Source organism: Oncorhynchus clarkii, chromosome 2 (assembly GCF_045791955.1).
Source record: "Oncorhynchus clarkii lewisi isolate Uvic-CL-2024 chromosome 2, UVic_Ocla_1.0, whole genome shotgun sequence".
Classification (NCBI taxonomy): Eukaryota; Metazoa; Chordata; class Actinopteri; order Salmoniformes; family Salmonidae; genus Oncorhynchus; species Oncorhynchus clarkii.
Window position 1 is genome coordinate 30,764,452 of NC_092148.1, and position 20,642 is coordinate 30,785,093.

Below are 20,642 nucleotides of genomic sequence, written 5' to 3' on the forward strand. Positions count from 1 at the left end.
ACGACAAAGGACGCATGTTAGCACCAGACTTTGTCATCTGGGTTCAGGAAGAGAGTGAGGATGTGGGCTATGGATAATGTGGGGTGATTATTGATATTTTTGTCTTTAATATTCACTGATTGAGACTGAAATGTCCTTCAAACACTCAGAGCCACTCCAGCTGTGTCATCCCCAAGGCTTAGACGAAAGGTTCAGCATCAGTGTGTGTGCGTGCGTGCACACGTGTGTGTGATCCCACTTCAACTGTTGTCTGCTAAAATACATACTGCATATCTCCCATGATGACATGTCTGTAAAACAAAAGCTCAATGACGGAGACACACTTCCTCCTGGTAAGGGTCAGTGTCCTTTGTTTCACCCCTAATGTCAAAACCTTGCTCATAATAAATTAACCCCTGATTATAAATGATCTTGTTTCTTTCTATAAACAAGTTTCCACATCGGTAAAAGTAGTGATGAAAGTGTCTATTACCCTGACTGATTTGTATACAGTACATCTTATTTGCTTAGTGCCATATGGGGCAGGAGAAAATGTTTGCTAATCCTGATCGCATTTGGTAAAAACAATGATGAAGTGCTGAAAGATATATAGTACTCTGACTGACTTGCCATATGGACCAGAATGAGATATTTGGACATTTTGGTGCTCAAATAGTGAACAAAAACAGTTACCATCCCACTCAACCTTAAACTTAAATGTCTCTTTTTGGTGTTTAAAATAAACAATTAGATCCCCACAATGACTGGTGATATGCACACAAAGGAAAGAGACAATACGTTTTTTTCATGCTTTATTTCATGCTATTACAGCAGGCAGGGTCATTTTAGTGCAAAAATAAAGCCATGGAAATGTGACTATGTCATTGTAATCAATGACGATATACACTTAAATGTATAAGTGTGCCATTTGCAGTCGTTATCATCATATTTTAACTTTAAAGATATATATTTTTTGTTATACACGGTGTACATCATTTACTGGTCAATTTCTAACAGAATATATTCCAAGTGGGCAAACTCATCTCTATTCACTCTATAGGTTACAATGAGTTATGACAGGGCATGCAACCTGGATTGCAATGTTACAAAAATGTACATTTAACAAAGCAAGAAGAGAAACTAAACTGGGCAGCCGAAGGTTGTGATCTGGTTGATGAACTCATCAATGCCCAGACAGACTTCTCTGTAGTTTCTGGATGTGCACTCTTGTTGTGAGGGCCAGTACTCTATCCATGTCTGTTCTCCTAGGACACCACCGTAGTGCTGCGGTTGACATCTGGCTCATCTTTCTTCTGCATACTGCAGCTTTCTTCCGCACACGTGCACACATCTCCAAGAGACAGTCTGCTCAGAGTACCGCCTTCCCTCTGTGGGTGGTAGAACTTCACACAGTTCTTCTGGTTGTAGTATTCATATACAGAGACGGCAGCTGGCTGAAGAACTCCCACTTCCTGTACTCTGTGGATCTTAAAGGATATTTTCTCTTCTAACTTATGAGACACCTTGTTCAGATATAGGATGAGAGATCCTCTTTCAGACAGAACTTTGGACATCTCAAACTTCTCTATGTAGCGCTCCCTCCCCTTGGACAACTGATTCAGATCGTCTGTGTCCACAATGAAGCCGGTCAGCAAGCTGATGTCCAGAATAGACATGGTCGCATCTCTCTCTGAGTTACGGTACAACACCTCAATATTGAGCATAAATGACTCCTTGGCGTCCTCGTGACTTGTTTTGTCCATCTTAGTGAGGGTGACAGAGAGGTCAAAGCTTTCACAGTCACTGTCCTTTTCCTCTGGCAGGGCATAGTACAGTGTCACCACCGACAAGGTCGCCTCACCATTTCCTGAGGCTTTTACAGTCAAGTCCTTGTCTATGGAGTTGACCTTGTCTGTACGAGTGTGGAACTGGTTCTTGTTGTTGATGGACCACTTGGTGACTGATGCCCTGCCGGCCACCTCTAGGTTGATGTTCAAGTGAAAGTCTTTCAGGTCCTTCACGTGGCTCCAATACTCAGCCACAGCCTGGAACACCATGATGGTGGACTGTGTGGATCCGTATCCCCCTCCCACCTTCTTCTGCTTGTTGAGCCACCTGACTATGGGGCCGGCCTCTTCGAAGGCCTTCACCTTGACCAGGGCAAGCAGGGCGTACGACGTGGCCTCCAGCGTGTACTGGTGAACACCAGGGACTGGCCAGTGGTCCAGCTGTGGAGAGGCGAACTTCAATAGGGTCTCCTTGTTTAGTTTCCCTGCATTGGCCAGAGCATAGGAGGTCATAGCTACAGCATATGGGTTCGTCAGGTGGGGCAGACGCTTCTCGAGGTACGCTACTGCTTTAGCCATACTGTCTTGTAGGCTGTTGACATACTGCTCACACAGTGAGTGTGCTTCCTGCATGGCGATGAGAACAAAAGCTGTCATGGAGGCGTCATTGTCCGATCCCATCATGTTACTCATTATCTCTGCGTGAACGACAGGAGCAAACTCATTGAAGATGCCATCTGGCTGTTGTGTGCTCAGGATCAGCCACTTGACAGCAGTACAGAGCACATTTTCCTGAACACTGATTAATGTACTGGACATGGCAAACACCTTCACCACGTATGCTGTCAGCCAGGTGCTGCTCTGTCTGCTGACCCAGGCAGCGTAGGAGCCATCTTCTTTACGGTAGGCCAGCTCACGTTGGTAACCAATGTTGATATACTTGATGGCTGTGTTCCGTCTGTCCAGGCCAATATCCTCCCACTTTTTGGTGTTGTCTAGGTAGTGTGTAGCAATGACAGGCAGGGTCATGTAGATCATGTTCTGTTCCCCAGATCCGACTGGCTGAACTATCAGACTGCCCAGAGAGTCTCCACTGATGGCCTGCTCCACCAGCACACTGGTCTGCTCTCCACCAGTCAGACTGATCAGTGTGTAAGCATCAGAGTTTGGCACCTGGTTCCGGGGAACTTCACTGGGTATGTGTGACGTCTGCTCACCACCATGTTTAGCCGGGTTCAGGAGTACGTTGGTTTCCTTCTTGACCAGTACTCCCTCAGCCACAACACGCAGATCCCTCTTCACCTCGTCATTGCTGTCAGAGTTTTTCACAGATGCCTTGACCTCAATGGAGTACATGCCCAGTTTCATAGGGATGATGACATAGGGGACAACCCGGGTGGACATGGCGTCCATGTTCACTTCCTGCCTGTACTTACCCTTCTTGCTTGCCGAGCTGCACACCTCGTCATTCTCCATCAGCTCCACACACACAGTGATGGGGTCTTCGCTGTTGTTGTGGAGGATTGCTTTGACCTCCAGCTGTTCATTGCGGACGGCTGAGTAGGGTAGCTTGAGGTCGATGAAGAACTTCTTTAGAACTATCATCTCAAACGAATCTGCCACACAGATACCATGAGTTTTAGACAGGCTAATGGCTGTTATTTGCCAGGTGGTGATGGAATCCTTTCGGAAGATGTTCCTTATTACAGATGTGGACTCGCAGTTCTTGTCTTGGGCAGGGCATTCAGGAAGATTGATCTCCTCCCACATCCAGCTCTGAGGGATCTGACAACGAGACACAATGTCTTCAGACCGCATGTACGCATCATCATCATCCTCCTCACTGCGTGAGAGCAGCAGTGCATCCTGTTTGGATTCTATCTTCTTGGAGGCCATCTCAGTGCAGCAGACAAGGAAGGCTTGGACGCAGACGTCTTTATCTGTGATGTACTGGGCCCGTCTGTCACAGGTATATCCCATGGTGTTGTCCCTCATCCCGTCCACACAACACTCCTTGGCCAGACCATTGTACTTACTGGCCATACTAGTGATGATGTCACTGATGGTCACTGCTCGTCTCCGCCTAGAACTAACAGGACAGCTGGGGTCTGTTCTGATCCCAGTCCCTTTAGCAGTGTTGGTCTCAAATACCAGACCAGCATCGTAGAACACCCCCATATTGTCTGCTCCCCCTCCAGCTGTACAGCCTGTATCATGCTTCTCTATGGTGTCCCAGATCTTGGTCTGTGTGAGACGGTGTTTGCTGTTGAGAACGTAGACTCCCTTGTCTACAGCCACCAGTCCTACTTTAGCTCCCGGGTCTCCAGTGATGGTTAGACTGAAAGCCTTATGAGGCTCATAGGATGCCTTGGGCCTGGTCGATGTGACTTTCAGTGAGCCGATGCAGGAGACCTTGATGTCAACCCAGACAGAGTCTGCCACCAGGTCAGCTGCTCCCACATGGTAGTACGCTACGATGCGGAACGACGGAAGCAGCTCCTTGGAGACAGGCACTGACAGTGTCACCAGCGCGTTGCCCTGTCTTTTAAATCGGCCCACTTTCACCAGCTGACCTCTGCTCAGGAACATGTATGTAATGTCATGGATTTGTATGGGGGTGGATCCCAGGTTCAGATTGATCTTAATGGGGTCTCCAATCTTCAACTCATTAGAACAAACCCCAACATGGAGAAAGTTCCCAGTGGAAGTTCTGTAGGGGAGAGCCTTCATGGTGGCCTCCGCCTGTCTGTTGTGTTGGATCGCCGGGTCCTTGGTCTTCACAGTGATTGCCAGCTCTCTGGCTGATGCCACAGGGTTAAGTGATATTTTTGCAAAACCGTTGGCCCTGGTCACCCCTTTAGCATTATCTGGAGTCACCTCAATCGCCACTCCACTTGCTGGAGAGTTGTCAGGATTCGTAATGTAAACAGAGACGTCAAAGGGCATGCCAGGTTTGAAGTATTTGGGCGTCCTCTTGAAGAGGATGGTGTATGACGAAGTGACAATATGGATCCCTCTCTTCTCTGCCTCTACCATTTCACCCCCACCCTCTGTTAACACGCTGACTGATACAAAGATGGACTGTTTGACCAGATCATGGATGTTGGGGAAAGTCTGTGTGATGTGTTCCTTCTTCAGACAAGCCACTCCTTTACCTTCTTTGATCCCTACTCTCTGCAGAGAGGCAGGGAAGATATTTTTCTCGCTCTCTGTTGTGATGACACCAAACACCACATAGCCTGTCCCTGTCACTTCCTTACCGTGTAGATACCTGGCAGTGATGTCAACAGTCAGGTCATTGTCATCGACGTAGAAGAAGGCTTTAGCTGGGGTCAGACTAACCTCGAAGCTGGGCAGAACATAATCCTTGACCTCAAAGTCAGATGAGAAGGTATTTTGAGGAGTGCTCTGGAACCTTGTGACTACATGCCATGTCCCGAAACTGACGATGTCAGGGAGTTTGAACCGTCCAGATTTGACTCCCTTGTCTGGGTTGACGATATCCCTGAAGATGGTGATGTTCTCAGGAGTCATGATCTCCACAGAGACTGCGATCTCTTTGTTCTTGGCGACCTCCTGGTCCTCAAATATCTCCCTGGTCAGAGGCTCCAGGCCAGGAGTCATAGAGAACACTCTATAGTAGACGGTGCTTGCCGGAGTGTAAATGGACTTGTCAGTCTGGACGAAGATGTATCCAGACTGGAAGGAGACCAGGACAACCTTCTCCAGGAGGCGGTCAGGGAACTGGGCCTGCAGGACCACATACTGCTTCTGCTTGGGGTCATCCACAAAGTGGTCCCCCTCTGGAATGACCAGTTGTGTCATAGCCTGGAAGTTGTTTGCTTGATCCAGAACCACTGATTTAGAGGCTAGCTCTTTGCTCTGCGTAGGGTGGTTCTTCACCATGATCTTAACATTCAGGGGACCTCCTGCATGGTCCTGAGACTCCACAAAGATGTTCTCATTACTGCCCACACGCAGCAGGTTAGGAGCTGACAACACTAGTAGTGCAGCTCCATCAGATAAGGTAGGTAAGGAGAGGGCTACAGCCAGAGCGGCCAGATACAGCAAGTTGCCGACCCACATCTCCTCTGCTGATTCTGGGTCTGTAATGGTGCCTTCCCTCTCCAACCCTGGCTTTTGTCCTTCTAGAGTTAGTTCATTCTGTGGGAGTAGTTTCAGGGGTGAATCCCCCGTGGGGTGCGTTACTTCCCAGCAGTAGAGTTGGGAAACCAGCCGGCTTGATAAGAGTAGTTGGAAAGTCCACTGTTAAGCAAAACAAACAGCTCAAAATCTGTCAGAGAGAAATACAGGCTGGAAATGTACTGGACCTGTGGAACTACTGTGATTTATATTTAACCACTGAAACAAACAACTTAATAATACAAAACGGCAAAAAAAGTTAGATTATTAATCAGCAAATGAACATGGATTTGCTATTATCAAAGCCGAAGCTAACTAACTCCATTAGTTCAGATCTGGTATCAAGACAAGTGAACTGGTCATGCATGATACAGTCACTGTCAAAACAACAGAAACACCCTAAATGCCAAGGAGAGCTCGGTGCATACACACACACACACACACACACATACACACACACACAGACACACACACACACACACACACACACACACACACACACACACACACACACACACCCTCAGTCAGTACTATAATGATGTATTTCTCAAATAATCTTGTTACCATGGCTTTGCTATGAAAGTGCTTGCAATTAACTAACGTTGAACAATTAGCTGAAACAATCCGAAACAATGTACCTATTTACTGAACACCAACTGCCATGTTTACGTCATTATCTGCACAGTCAAGTGGTTGCAGATTTTTGTAAGGCCTACAGATGCATAGCACAAGACCTATAGAGAAACATCCACCTGGAATACTTATATGGCAAAGTCTGATGAGTGGGGGTTACTCACCAAGGCTACTATAATTAACTACTGTGCCTTCAGAAAGTATTCATACCCCTTGACTTATTCCACGTTTTGTTGCATTACAAACTGAATTCAAAATGGATTAAAAAAGAAATAAATCTCACCCATCTGAACACAATACCCCATAATGACAAGGTGAAAACATTTTTGCAAATACATGGTGTGTTAGTAGCCTGAAACCCATTGTGGAGTTGAGTTTATTTTATTTTTACAGGGTCATTGCACATTAATCAACGTTTCAGTAAAAGTGCTGGATTCAGCCAGCCAGCTCATTTTCAACCACAGTCCCTGGGCAGGTTATTATTTCACGAAGTATACCCATTTAAATGTCAGTCTATATTAGTTGGACTCCATGTTTGCCAATGTTACAGCCTTTAGAAGGCACGTTTCAAATCAAGACCCAAAAACGTGAATGGCCTATGTTGAGCCTATGTTAGCCCCAGTTCTATCTTGAGGTGGTATCTCGTTAACCTCTAAAAGTCCAAGCCGTTGGGGGGTGGGGGGGACTTTACTACTATAGCCCATAGAATCTAATTGAATAACACATTCCTAAATGGAGGCACCGGATAGGCCGGTGTACTTTGCTCCCTCCCGTCTGTCCTGAGCTAGCGCCCGGGTAACATTAGTTATCTTGTAATTGTGATTCACACCCTTCAGTTTCAGTTAAACCCTCCCATCTATCTCTGAACACCATGCATTTTTTTGTCCTATATGCCATATATTTTTCAACTGTGCTGTGATGTTTCACAATAGATACGGTATATTCTGCTGATTTTGCATTATTAATAGGAAAAAATGTTGGTCGCATTTCTATGTTGAAGATTAAAAAATAATTTGGTGCATTTTCCCCCACATTCCATCCAGTTTGCTTTATTTTTTATAATATTTTACATTTGATCTTTCTTGAGTAAGTACCTCCATTTATTTTTGTTTTTCCTCTAACGTATTCTGTGTCTCTGTGGTACAGTTTTTATTGCTATCTATCTGTACTGTTAGTCCCTCTATTTCCTTTGTAATTTTGAATTATTTTGACCTAAATTGCTTTTGTTTAAAAGATGAGTAGTGAATTTCATGGCCTCTAAAGGCACATTAAAAAATGGCCCATACCAACCCAATTGTAAAGCAGTCTCTTAAAATTTGGAATCAGTTCCGTTTAGCCTTTAACCTCCGAGGCTTTTCTCTATCAGGCCCAATCAATCAGAACATTTTATTTCCTCCATCTTTGAATGATGGGGCTTTTGGCATTTGGCACTCACTAGGCCTTTCCTCGCTAGCCCAATTATTCTTTGATGGTACATTTGCCTCTTTTTCTCAGCTGCAGGAAAAGTTCAATCTCCCCCAATCCCACTTTTTTCTCCAGACTAGAAACTTTGTCAGGGCTAATACACCTGGATTTCCCAATAGGCCTGCGAATACAGCTATAGAGAGCATCTTGGAGCTGAACAAGCTTCCTAGGGGCGCAATTTCAGATGTATATGCAATCATTCATGACTTACAGAACCCTTCTTTGGTGCCTTTAAAGACTCGATGGGAAAAGGATTTGGGGGAGGAACTTGGGGAAGACGCCTGGGAATCTGTGCTGCACAGGGTGCACTCGTCCTCTTTTAGCACTAGACACAGCCTCATTCAATTCAAGGTGGTTCACCGTATCCACTGGTCGGGGGCCAAACTTGGAAGAATATTCTCTGATTTTGATCCTACCTGTGTCAGATGTAAGGTGGAACCAGCCACACTGTTGCATATGTTTTGGGGCTGGCATAAACTGTCAGGTTTCTGGGAATTAATATTTAAATGTTTCTCTGATATATATGACACTGTTATAGATCCGTCTCCCCTTACAGCCCTTTTTGGAGTACTGCCCATGGGTACCCCCCTATCAAGAATCCAGTCGGACACTGTTGCTTATACAACTCTTTTAGCTAGACGGCTAATACTACAGAACTGGAAGATGGCAGCTCCCCCATCTTATAAATATTGGGTGAGGGATGTGTTGTGCTCTCTGAAACTAGAAAAAATTCAATTCAATTCACGTGGGAACCCCAAACTGTTTGATGAGGCTTGGTCTCCATTCCGGTCTTACTTTAAACAGTCCATCCTCTGATGGCATTCCAATTAATACTAAAATAAGTCTGTGACTTAAGGGTTGGGGGAGTCTCTCTCTGTGTTTTTTCTGGGGGGGGATTAAGATCCATGTGCTTATTGATTGTGGTCCGCAGATGCCTTGTTCATCTTGCCCAGGCAGAGAATGAAGTGTGAGCTTGTTTTTCCCAGTTATTTTTACATTTTGTTCACGCCTACATGAATAATCATTTTATTTTTTTTATTTTAAAGCATTGTCAACTTTTTTTTTGTCCAGTGGATGGTCGGTCTGTGGCCATGACTCTCTGTTGAGTGGTTGCATTTCTCCACCCTTATCCCTTGACTGTTTACAGGAACAATGGTGAGATGTTTGCCCTGTCCCTGTACTATAGATTGCCCTTTAACCTCTGTAGCCTTCTGCCCGGTGTGTTTAACTTGTCTAAAGTATGGTATCTTTAAAGCTATTTTTTTATTTGTATTTTTATTTGTATTATTATTATTTTTTTTTCTAGTTGAGTATATTATTTATATTGCTTTGTCTTGTCTGTATGTGTGTATGTTCAAAACTTAATAAACAGAGTTAAAAAAAAAAAAAAAAAATGGCCCATACAATAAGTGGATCTGCTATACCTACAGTTCGTTATGTCGGAAAACGTCAGTTATAAAATATTCTGTCCTGTTTAAAATCAAGTTGCCATCCAATTTATTTTTTACAACATCCTTGCCCACGTGGACATTCTGTAAAAGTAATGTATATGCCAATTATTTGATGGTCCGACGACCGCATTCTGTCCACTATCAACACTTTTTAAACTTTTGGTGCCATCGAGACTGACATAAGAAAGTTATCAATAAGACTAGCTATATTGAGCCTCCCCATGTATATCTCAGCAGGTCAGGATATTTAATCCTCCATATATCAACTAGTTCCAATATATCTATGATATTCGTGATTTTCTTAAATGGGTGATAGTTTGTAGTGTGATTTTCTTTAAGGACAATTGAAGTATTTAAAACCGTATTATAATCTCCCTCCATAATAATATAATATTGTATTGGTTGTAACCTTGATAAATGATTATATATACTTATATATTTTTTAAATGTTACCCCTTTTTCGTGGTATCCAATTGTTTTAGTAGCTACTATCTTGTCTCATCCCTACAACTCCTGTACGGACTCGGGAGAGACGAAGGTTGAAAGGCATGCGTCCTCCGATACACAACCCAACCAAGCCGCACTGCGGCTTAACACAGAAGCCAGCTGCACCAATGTGTCAGAGGAAACACCGTGCACCTGGCGACCTTGGTTAGCGCACACTGCGCCTGGCCCGCCACAGGAGTCACCGGTGCGATGAGACAATGCCACCACAGACTCTGGTTTCGCGCCCAGGCTCTGTCATAACCGGCCGCGACCGGGAGGTCCATGGGGCGACGCACAATTGGCCTAGCGTCGTCCGGGTTAGGGAGGGCTTGGCCGGTAGGGATATCCTTGTCTCATCACGCACCAGCGACTCCTGTGGCAGGCCGGGCGCAGTGCGCGCTAAACAAAGGTTGCCAGGTGCACGGTGTTTCCTCCGACACATTGGTGTGGCTGGCTTCCGGGTTGGATGCGCGCTGTGTTAAGAAGCAGTGCGGATTGGTTGGGTTGTGTATCGGAGGACGCATGACTTTCAACCTTCGCCGCTCCCGAGCCCGTACAGGAGTTGTAGCGATGAGACAAGATAGTAGCTACTAACAATTGGATACCACGAAATTGGGGAGAAAAAAAATAAAAACAAAAATATTTTTAAAATGTAGGCAGTTCATACGAAGGATTGTTACCTATAACCAGGATTGGCATTAGAAAACGTACATTTCTTACTATTATTTTGGAAAAACAATTATTGTGAACCATCCTGTATTGTCCCTAACATAATTACCCCATAGCAACAGATGTGGAATACACACACACACACACACACACACACACACACACACACACACACACACACACACACACACACACACACACATACACACACACACACGTGGTAAAATACTTTTGTAAGGCCTACAGATGCATAGTACAAGACCTATCGAGAAACATCCACCTGGAAATCTTGCATCCCTGGGTAGACCCTATCTTTGGGTCAGCATGTGTTTGATAACGGGCCAAACTGAGATACCTATTCCTGTCAGTGACGAGAAGAACCTAACCACACACACTGTGTCAACGTCACCTTTTCACCCCTGGCACTAGCAGGGTTCTGTTTAATGTAATAATGAAACAATCCTGGACAGGGACCGTTGGATAGTGATGGGGACAGGGATGGGGTGGGTGGGTGGGTGGATTATATGGCAAAGTCTGATGCGTGGGTCTATGTTAGCCCCAGTTCTATCTTGAGGTGATCTCTCGTTAACCTCTAAATGTCCAAGACGTTGGGGGGGCCTTTACTACTATAGCTCATAGAAACTAATTGATAATTCATTCATAAATGGCAAAAAAAGACAGTAAAAAAATGAATCATAAGGAATAAGGTTTTGAAGTGTCTGTCTCTATGGAAAGATGAGACTTTCACGAACAAGACGTTGCCTCTATTTTGCTCTGCGACAAGTATCACGGACCTCGTCTGAAGTTGATCGGTACCAGTTAAGAAATAGAATGGAAATACAAAGGTGCCTAATCCAGAAAATGGGGTTAAATATGTGTAAAGAAATAAAAAAATATATATTTCCTAAGCTTTCTTATATAGCTCTTACATTTCTGGACCCCTTTAGATTGAATTTGGCCATTACTACTATAGCCAATTTCTTAAAATTCTAGGGGATACCTATTTAACCCCTTTTATTGGGCAGGCACAAAACGTATTTTTTTAAACTGGAACTGCAAGACCATTGTGTTCATGAGAGTCTCATCTTTCCATAGAGTGATCATATTAGTTTGTAGGCCAAACTGTTTGGATGCTACAGACATTTTTGTGAGAAGACCGATATTTGGGATGTCTCAGGGTCTGACATACACCACTGTAGCTCGGCCACCTTTTACCACAGATGGGTAAGGCAGCCACACGCGTATGTGGTGGATTGAAACGCATTCAATGCAAACATATCTAGTTTAAACTGACAGATTTTGATTTAATTTCTTTATTATGCTACTTAGATTGACGCTGGGGTTCATTAATATACACATTTTTTGTAGGGAATGCATTATGTAACTTAATATGTAAACAAATCCACATAGAAATATGAGTCATAGATCTGTCATTCTCATTGAAAGCAATTCTTATAAGCGGTAGATCTGTTCTATGTGCACTATTTTTATGCTTCCTTGCTTAAATTTTGTTTTGAACTTTCGGTTTTGAACACCAGCTTCAAACAGCTGAAAATACAATATTTCTGGATATGGAAAATATATTTAGATGGTGCAATGATTTTCTGCACTATACTTACTTGTTTTGTCACAAACTCAAATTAGGCAAACTATTACAATTTCAGCAAACAGGAAATGGAGGAGAGATTTCTGCATAGTGCATCTTTAAACCTTCAATATGTGCTAAGATCAGTAACACTGATGTTCTCAATTAGTTCCAAAATGCCCTGCTCCTTTAACCGTCTTGAGTCAATTTCTGTGGCCCTGTGGAAAACTATTTGGCATACCAAAACAATCCCAATCGAAATTCGTCTTTTAAAGCTAGAGACATCTGTGGTGGAAGGTGGCCGAGCTACAGTGCAGCGGTATTTGTCAGTCCACGAGACATCCCAAAAAAAACAAGCCTCACAAGACTCGCCTGAGGGCAGCCCGGTAGCAGTTTAAACAAATCTGGATTGACTGACCTTCATGTCTTAAAGCAATTACGGACTGGACTGTTGTTTCTCTTTGATTATTTGAACTGTTCTTGCCATAATATCTTCTGTATACCAACCCTACCTTGTCACAACACAACTGATTTGGCTAAAACTCATTAAGAAGTAAAGAAAGTCCACAAATGAACTTTTAACAATGCATACCTGTTAATTGAAATGCATTCTAGGTGAAGCTGGTTGAGAGAATGCCAAGAGTGTGCAAAGTTGTCATCGAGGCAAAGGGTGGCTAATATGGAACCTCGAAACTAAAAAATATTTAGATTTGTTTAACACTTTTTTGCTTACTACATGATTCCATGTGTGTTTTGATGTTTCACTATAATTCTACAATTTAGAAAATAGTAAAAATAAAGACAAAACCCTTGAATTAGTAGGTGTGTCCAAACGTTTGTCTGGTACTGTATGTTATTTTACTCAAGCTATGACGTTGAAACAATGACATTGATTCAAATATACCATTTTCCTATTTAAAACAATTAGTTTAGTTTTGATTAGAATTTGATTAAAATTATTTGTTCTCTTTTTAGGCATCAGTAATGAATTTTATCTTGCCTATTGACAATATTTGGCATGTCCATGCTCAGCCATAATGCAGTTTACAGTAGGCCTAGCCCCTATATCAGTGTGAATGAGATTGAGCCCATGCAATTACTTAGAACAATGTGCAAACTGGTTCTAGTTAGCCTATTTAACAAAGATAGGAGAGGTCTATAGTTTATTATTTTGTTTATGTAAGCAATTTAACAAACTATAACGGACTAACATTGGAATTGGAGTTGATTCCATGGCAATACATTAAAAAACTGTAAATACACAACCTCAAGCAACCACATATTTCGCCATGGAGCATGTTCTGATTGGCCAGTGAGGGGCCAAGCCTCGACACACCCACAACTTGTTAATTCATCAAAACCTAGCCCTTTCGTGCCAACTCCATTAAGTGAGCCAATAATTGTGATAGGGAAAATAGCTAAAATATTTTTGACACAACCCTGAACCTGTAGCAATATTACCTGCGCCTAGATTTACCATTGTGTTTGGTTTATTAAAATAATAAAGACTATTACAATGTTGTATCTGTCCATTCTCTCGGCATTGTGACCAGATTTCCTGGTCCTTCCATGGGCAGGTAGCCTAGTGGTTAGAGTGTTGGAGTTGTAACCAAAAGGTTGCAAAATCACATTCCTGACAAGGTAAAAAAAAATCTGTTATTCTGCCCCTGAACAAGGCAGACTGTTCCTAGGCCATCACTGAAAATAAGAATTTGTTCTTAACTGACTTGCCTAGTTAAATAAATAATTTTTAGGAGTTATTGTTTCAAAATAATGTCATGCTTAGTCAATCATTTTAACTTTTGCTACAGTATATTGATGAGTTAAATTGTTTGACCAACCAGATCTGCACACTTGTAAAATGTCCAGATACAATGCAGTGTAGGCCGTCATTGTAAATAAGAATATGTTCTTAATAACTGACTTGCCTAGTTGAATAAAGGTTTAAAAAAAGATACAAAAAATTCAATGCATGCCTGACTACCTCCGGATGTGGTCAGAAAGATCTGAATACAATTAGTTCACAATATGTATTTTGATTGTCTACACCTGTCAAAAAATGTGTACTCAATCAGAATGTTGACAAGATCACGACAAAGGACGCATGTTAGCACCAGACTTTGTCATCTGGGTTCAGGAAGAGAGTGAGGATGTTGGGCTATGGATAATGTGGGGTGATTATTGATATTTTTGCCTTTCATATTCACTGATTGAGACTGAAATGTCCTTCAAACACTCAGAGACCTCTAGCTGTGTCTTCCCCAAGGCTTACATGAATAGCTGTGTCTTCCCCAAGGCTTACATGAAAGGTTCTGCGTCAGTGTGTGTGTGTGTGTGTGCACTCGTGTGTGTGTGTGTCTGTGTGTGTGTGATCCCACTACAACTGTTGTCTGCTAAAATACATACTGCATATCTCCCATGATGACATGTCTGTAAAACAAAAGCTCAATGACGGAGACACACTTCCTCCTGGTAAGGGTCAGTGTCCCTTGTTTCACCCCTAATGTCAAAACCTTGCTCATAATATATTAACCCCTGATTATAAATGATCTTGTTTCTATAAACAAGTTTCCACGTCGGTAAAAGCAGTGCTGAAAGATATATAGTACTCTGACTGACTTGCCATATGGACCAGAATGAGACATTTGGACATTTTGGTGCTCAAATAGTGAACAAAAACAGTTACCATCCCACTCAACTAAAATGTCTTTGTTTGGTGTTTAAAACCAATAAACAATTAAATCCCCATAATGACTGGTGAAACGCACAAAAAAGAAAGAGAAAATACATTTTTTTAATACATTTATTTCATGCATATTACAGCAGGCAGGGTCATTTTAGTGCAAAAATAAAGCCATAGAAATGTGACTATGTCATTGTAATCAATGACGATAACAACTGCAAATGGTAAACTTAAATGTAAAAATGTGCCATTTGCAGTCGTCATCATCACGTTAACTTTTTTTAAATGCACGGTGTACATCATTTACTGCAGTTTCTAACAGAATATATTCCAAGTGGGCGAACCCATCTCTCTCTATTCACTCTATAGGTTACAATGAGTTATGACAGGGCATGCAACCTGGATTGCAATGTTACAAAAATGTACATTTAACAAAGCAAGAAGAGAAACTAAACAGGGCAGCCGAAGGTTGTGATCTGGTTGATGAACTCATCAATGCCCAGACAGACTTCTCTGTAGTTTCTGGATGTGCACTCTTGTTGTGAGGGCCAGTACTCTATCCATGTCTGTTCTCCTAGGACACCACTGTAGTGCTGCGGTTGACATCTGGCTCATCTTTCTTCTGCATACTGCAGCTCTCTTCCGCACACGTGCACACATCTCCAAGAGACAGTCTGCTCAGAGTACCACCCTCCCTCTGTGGGTGGTAGAACTTCACACAGTTCTTCTTGTTGTAGTATTCATATACAGAGACGGCAGCTGGCTGTAGAACTCCCACTTCCTGCACTCTGTGGATCTTAAAGGATATTCTGTCTTGTAACTTATGAGACACCTTGTCCAGATAAAGGATGAGAGATCCTTTTTCAGACAGGACTTTGTTCATCTCAAACTTCTCTATGTAGCGCTCCCTCCCCATGGACAACATTTTCAGATCGTCTGTGTCCACAATGAAGCCGGTCAGCAAGCCGATGTCCAGAATAGACATGGTTGCATCTCTCTCTGAATTACGATACAACATATCAATAGTGAGCATAAATGACTCCTTGGCATCCTCGTGGCTTGTTTTGTCCATCTTTGTGAGGGTGACAGAGAGGTCAAAGCTTTCACAGTCACTGTCCTTTTCCTCTGGCAGGGCATAGTACAGTGTCACCACCGACAAGGTCGCCTCACCATTTCCTGAGGCTTTTACAGTCAAGTCCTTGTCTATGGAGTTGACCATGTATCTACGAGTGAGGAACTGGTTCTTGTTGTGAATGGACCACCTGGTGACTGATGGTCTGTCGGCCACCTCTAGGTTGATGTTCAAGTGAAAGTCTTTCAGGTCCTTCACGTGGCTCCAATACTCAGCCACAGCCTGGAACACCATGATGGTGGACTGTGTGGATCCGTATCCCCCTCCCACCTTCTTCTGCTTGTTGAGCCACCTGACTATGGGGCCGGCCTCTTCGAAGGCCTTCACCTTGACCAGGGCAAGCAGGGCGTACGACGTGGCCTCCAGCGTGTACTGGTGACCACCAGGGACCGGCCAGTGGTCCAGTTGTGGAGAGGCGAACTTCAGAAGGGTCTCCTTGTTGAGTTTTGCAGCATTGGCCAGAGCATAGGAGATCATAGCTACAGCATAAGGGTTAGTCAGGTGGGGCAGACGCTTCTCGAGGTACGCTACTGCCTTAGCCATACTGCCTGGTAGGCTGTTGACAGACCGCTCACACATTGAGCTTGCTTCCTGCATGGCGATGAGAACAAAAGCTGTCATGGAGGCGTCATTGTCTGATCCCCTCACGTTACCCGTCATCTCTGCGTGAATGACAGGAGCAAACTCATTGAAGATGCCACCTGGCTGTTGTGTGTTCAGGATCAGCCACTTGACAGCAGTACAGAGCACGTTTTCCTGAACATCGATAAATGTCATGGACATGGCAAACACCTTCACCACGTATGCTGTCAGCCAGGTGCTGCTCTGTCTGCTGACCCAGGCAGCATAGGAGCCATCTTCTTTACGGTAGGCCAGCTCACGTTGGTAACCAATGTTGATGTACTTGATGGCTGTGTTCCGTCTGTCAAAGCCAATATCCTCCCACTTTTTGGTGTTGTCTAGGTAGTGTGCAGCAATGACAGGCAGGGTCATGTAGATCATGTTCTGTTCCCCAGATCCGACTGGCTGAACTATCAGACTGCCCAGAGAGTCTCCACTGATGGCCTGCTCCACCAGCACACTGGTCTGCTCTCCACCAGTCAGACTGATCAGTGTGTAAGCATCAGAGTTTGGCACCTGGTTCCGGGGAACTTCACTGGGTATGTGTGACGTCTGCTCACCACCATGTTTAGCCGGGTTCAGGAGTACGTTGGTTTCCTTCTTGACCAGTACTCCCTCAGCCACAACGCGCAGATCCCTTTTCACCCCGTCATTGCTGCCATAGTTTTTCACAGATGCCTTGACCTCAATGGAGTACATGCCCAGTTTCATAGGGATGATGACATAGGGGACAACCCGGGTGGACATGGCGTCCATGTTCACTTCCTGCCTGTACTTACCCTTCTTGCTTGCCGAGCTGCACACCTCGTCATTCTCCATTAGCTCCACACACACAGTGATGGGGTCTTCGCTGTTGTTGTGGAGGATTGCTTTGACCTCCAGCTGTTCATTGCGGACGGCTGAGTAGGGCAGCTTGAGGTCGATGAAAAACTCCTTTAGAACTATCATCTCAAACGGATCTGCCACACAGATACCATGAATTTTAGACAGGCTGATGGCTCTTATTTCCCAGAAGGTGATGGAATCCTTTAGGTAGATGTTCCTTATTACCGATGTGGACTCACAGTGCTTGTTTTCGGCAGGGCATTCAGGAAGATTGGTGTCCCACCACATCCAGCTTTCAGGGAACTGACTACGAGACACAATGTCTTCAGACTCCATGTACGCATCATCATAATCCTCCTCACTGCGTGAGAGCAGCAGTGCATCGTGTTTGGATTCTATCTTCTTGGAGGCCATCTCAGTGCAGCAGACAAGGAAGGCTTGGACGCAGACGTCCCCATCTGAGATGTACTGGGTCCGTCTGTCACAGGTATATCCCATGGTGTTGTCCCTCATCCCGTCCACACAACACTCCTTGGCCAGACCATTGTACTTACTGGCCATACTAGTGATGACGTCACTGATGGTCACTGCTCGTCTCCGCCTAGAACTAACAGGACAGCTTGGGTCTGTTCTGATCCCAGTCCCGTTAGCAGTGTTGGTCTCAAATACCAGACCAGCATCGTAGAACACCCCCATATTGTCTGCTCCCCCTCCAGCTGTACAGCCTGTATCATGCTTCTCTATGGTGTCCCAGATCTTGGTCTGTGTGAGACGATGTTTGCTGTTGAGAACGTTGACTCCCTTCTCTACAGCCATCAGTCCTACTTTCGCTCCCGGGTCTCCAGTGATGGTCAAACTGAAAACCGTACGAGGCTCATAGGATGCCTTGGGCCTGGTGGATGTCACTTTCAGTGATCCCATGCAGGATACCTTGATGTCAACCCAGACAGAGTCTGCCACCAGGTCAGCTGCTCCCACATGGTAGTACGCTACGATGCGGAACGACGGAAGCAGCTCCTTGGAGACAGGCACTGACAGTGTTACCAGCGCGTTGCCCTGTCTTTTAAATCGGCCCACTTTCACCAGCTGACCTCTACTCAGGAACATGTATGTAATGTCATGGATTTGTATGGGGGTGGATCCCAGGTTCAGTTCGATCTTAATGGGTTCTCCTATCTTCAGCTCATTAGAGTCAACCCCGACATGGAGAAAGTTGCTGGTGGAAGTTCTGTAGGGGAGAGCCTTCATGGTGGCCTCCGCCTGTCTGTTGTGGAGGATCGCCGGGTCCTTGGTCTTCACAGTGATTGCCAGCTCTCTGGCAGATGCCACAGTGTTAATTGTAACTTTGGCAAAACCATTGGCCCTGGTCACCCCTTTAGCATTATCTGGAGTCACCTCAACCTCCACTCCAATGGCTGGAGAGTTGTCGGGATTTGTAATGTAAACAGAGACGTCAAAGGGCATGCCAGGTTTGAAGTATTTGGGCGTTCTCTTGAAGAGGATGGTGTATGGCGAAGTGACAATCTGGATCCCTCTCTTCTCTGCCTCTACCATTTCACCCCCACCCTCTGTTAACACGCTGACTGATACGAAGATGGGCTGTTTGACCAGATCATGGATGTTGTGGAAAGTCTGTGTGATGTGTTCCTTTTTCAGACAAGCCACTCCTTTACCGTCTTTGATCTCTACTCTCTGCAGAGAGGCAGGGAAACTCTTTTTCTCGTTATCTGTTGTGATGACACCAAACACCACATAGCCTGTCCCTGTCACTTCCTTACCGTATAGATACCTGGCAGTGATGTCAACAGTCAGGTCTTTGTCATCAACGTAGAAGAAGGCTTTAGCTGGGGTCAGACTAACCTCGAAGCTGGGCAGAACATACTCCTTGACCTCAAAGTCAGATGAGAAGGTCTTTTGAGGAGTGCTCTTGAACCTTGTGACTACATGCCATGTCCCGAAACTGACAATTGCAGGGAGAATGAACTGTCCAGATTTGACTCCCTTGTCTGGGGTGATGATCTCCCCGAAGATGGTGATGTTCTCAGGAGTCATGATCTCCACAGAGATTGCGATGTCTTTGTTCTTGTCCTCAAATATCTCCCTGGTCAGAGGCTCCAGGCCTGGAGTCATAGAGAACACTCTGTAGTAGACGGTGCTGGCCGGAGTGTAAATGGTCTTGTCAGTCTGGATGAAGATGTATCCAGACTGGAAGGAGACCAGGACAACCTTCTCCAGGAGGCAGTCAGGGAACTGGGCCTGCAGGACCACATACTGCTTCTGCTTGTGGTCATCAAAAAAGAATTCCCACTCTGGGATGACCAGTTGTGTCATAGCCTGGAAGTTATTTGCTTGATCCAGAACCACTGATTTAGAGGCTAGCTCTTTGCTCTGCGTAGGGTGGTTCTTCACCATGATCTTAACATTCAGGGGACCTCCTACATGGTCCTGAGACTCCACAAAGATGTTCTCATTACTGCCCACACGCAGCAGGTTAGGAGCTGACAACACTAGTAGTGCAGCTCCATCAGATAAGGTAGGTAAGGAGAGGGCTACAGCCAGAGCGGCCAGACACAGCAAGTTGCCGACCCACATCTCCCCGCTGATTCTGGGTCTGTAATAGTGTCTTCCCTCTCCAACCCTGGCTTTTATCCTGTCTAGGGTTAGTTCTTTCTGTGGGAGGAGTTTCAGGGGTGAATCCCCCGTGGGGTGCGTTACTTCCCAGCAGTAGAGTTGGGAAACCAGCCGGCTTGATAAGAGTAGTTGGAAAGTCCACTGTTAAGCAAAACAAACAGCTCAAAATCTGTCAGAGAGATATACAGGCTGGAAATGTACTGGACCTGTGGAACTAATCTGATTTACATGTAACCACTGAAATAAACAACTTAATAATACAAAATGTCAGAAAAAAGTGATATTATTTATCAGCAAATGGACATGGACGTGCTATTATCAAAGCCGAAGCTAACTAACTCCATTAGTTCAGATCTGGTTTCAAGACAAGTCACTGTCAAAACAACAGAAACACCCTAAATGCCAAGGAGAGCTTGGTCCATCTCATCATGAGTCAGCACGCACCCACACACACACACACACACACACACACACACACACACACACACACACACACACACACACACACACACACACACACACACACACAACTATAATGATGTTCTGTAGTTCT

At 44.5% G+C, this 20,642-nt stretch overlaps 1 protein-coding gene across 1 annotated transcript; it reads right to left on the minus strand.

The window, feature by feature from the left end:
• Positions 1-800: 800 nt before the first annotated feature.
• LOC139377195 (uncharacterized) lies at positions 801-20,079 on the minus strand. The gene is made up of 2 exons (XM_071120199.1): positions 15,464-20,079; positions 801-5,930 (listed from the first exon to the last, which is right to left on the minus strand). Exons 1-2 carry the CDS (start codon positions 20,048-20,050, stop codon positions 1,245-1,247), a joined length of 9,273 nt encoding a protein of 3,090 aa, XP_070976300.1. The 5' UTR covers positions 20,051-20,079; the 3' UTR covers positions 801-1,244.
• Positions 20,080-20,642: the final 563 nt, after the last annotated feature.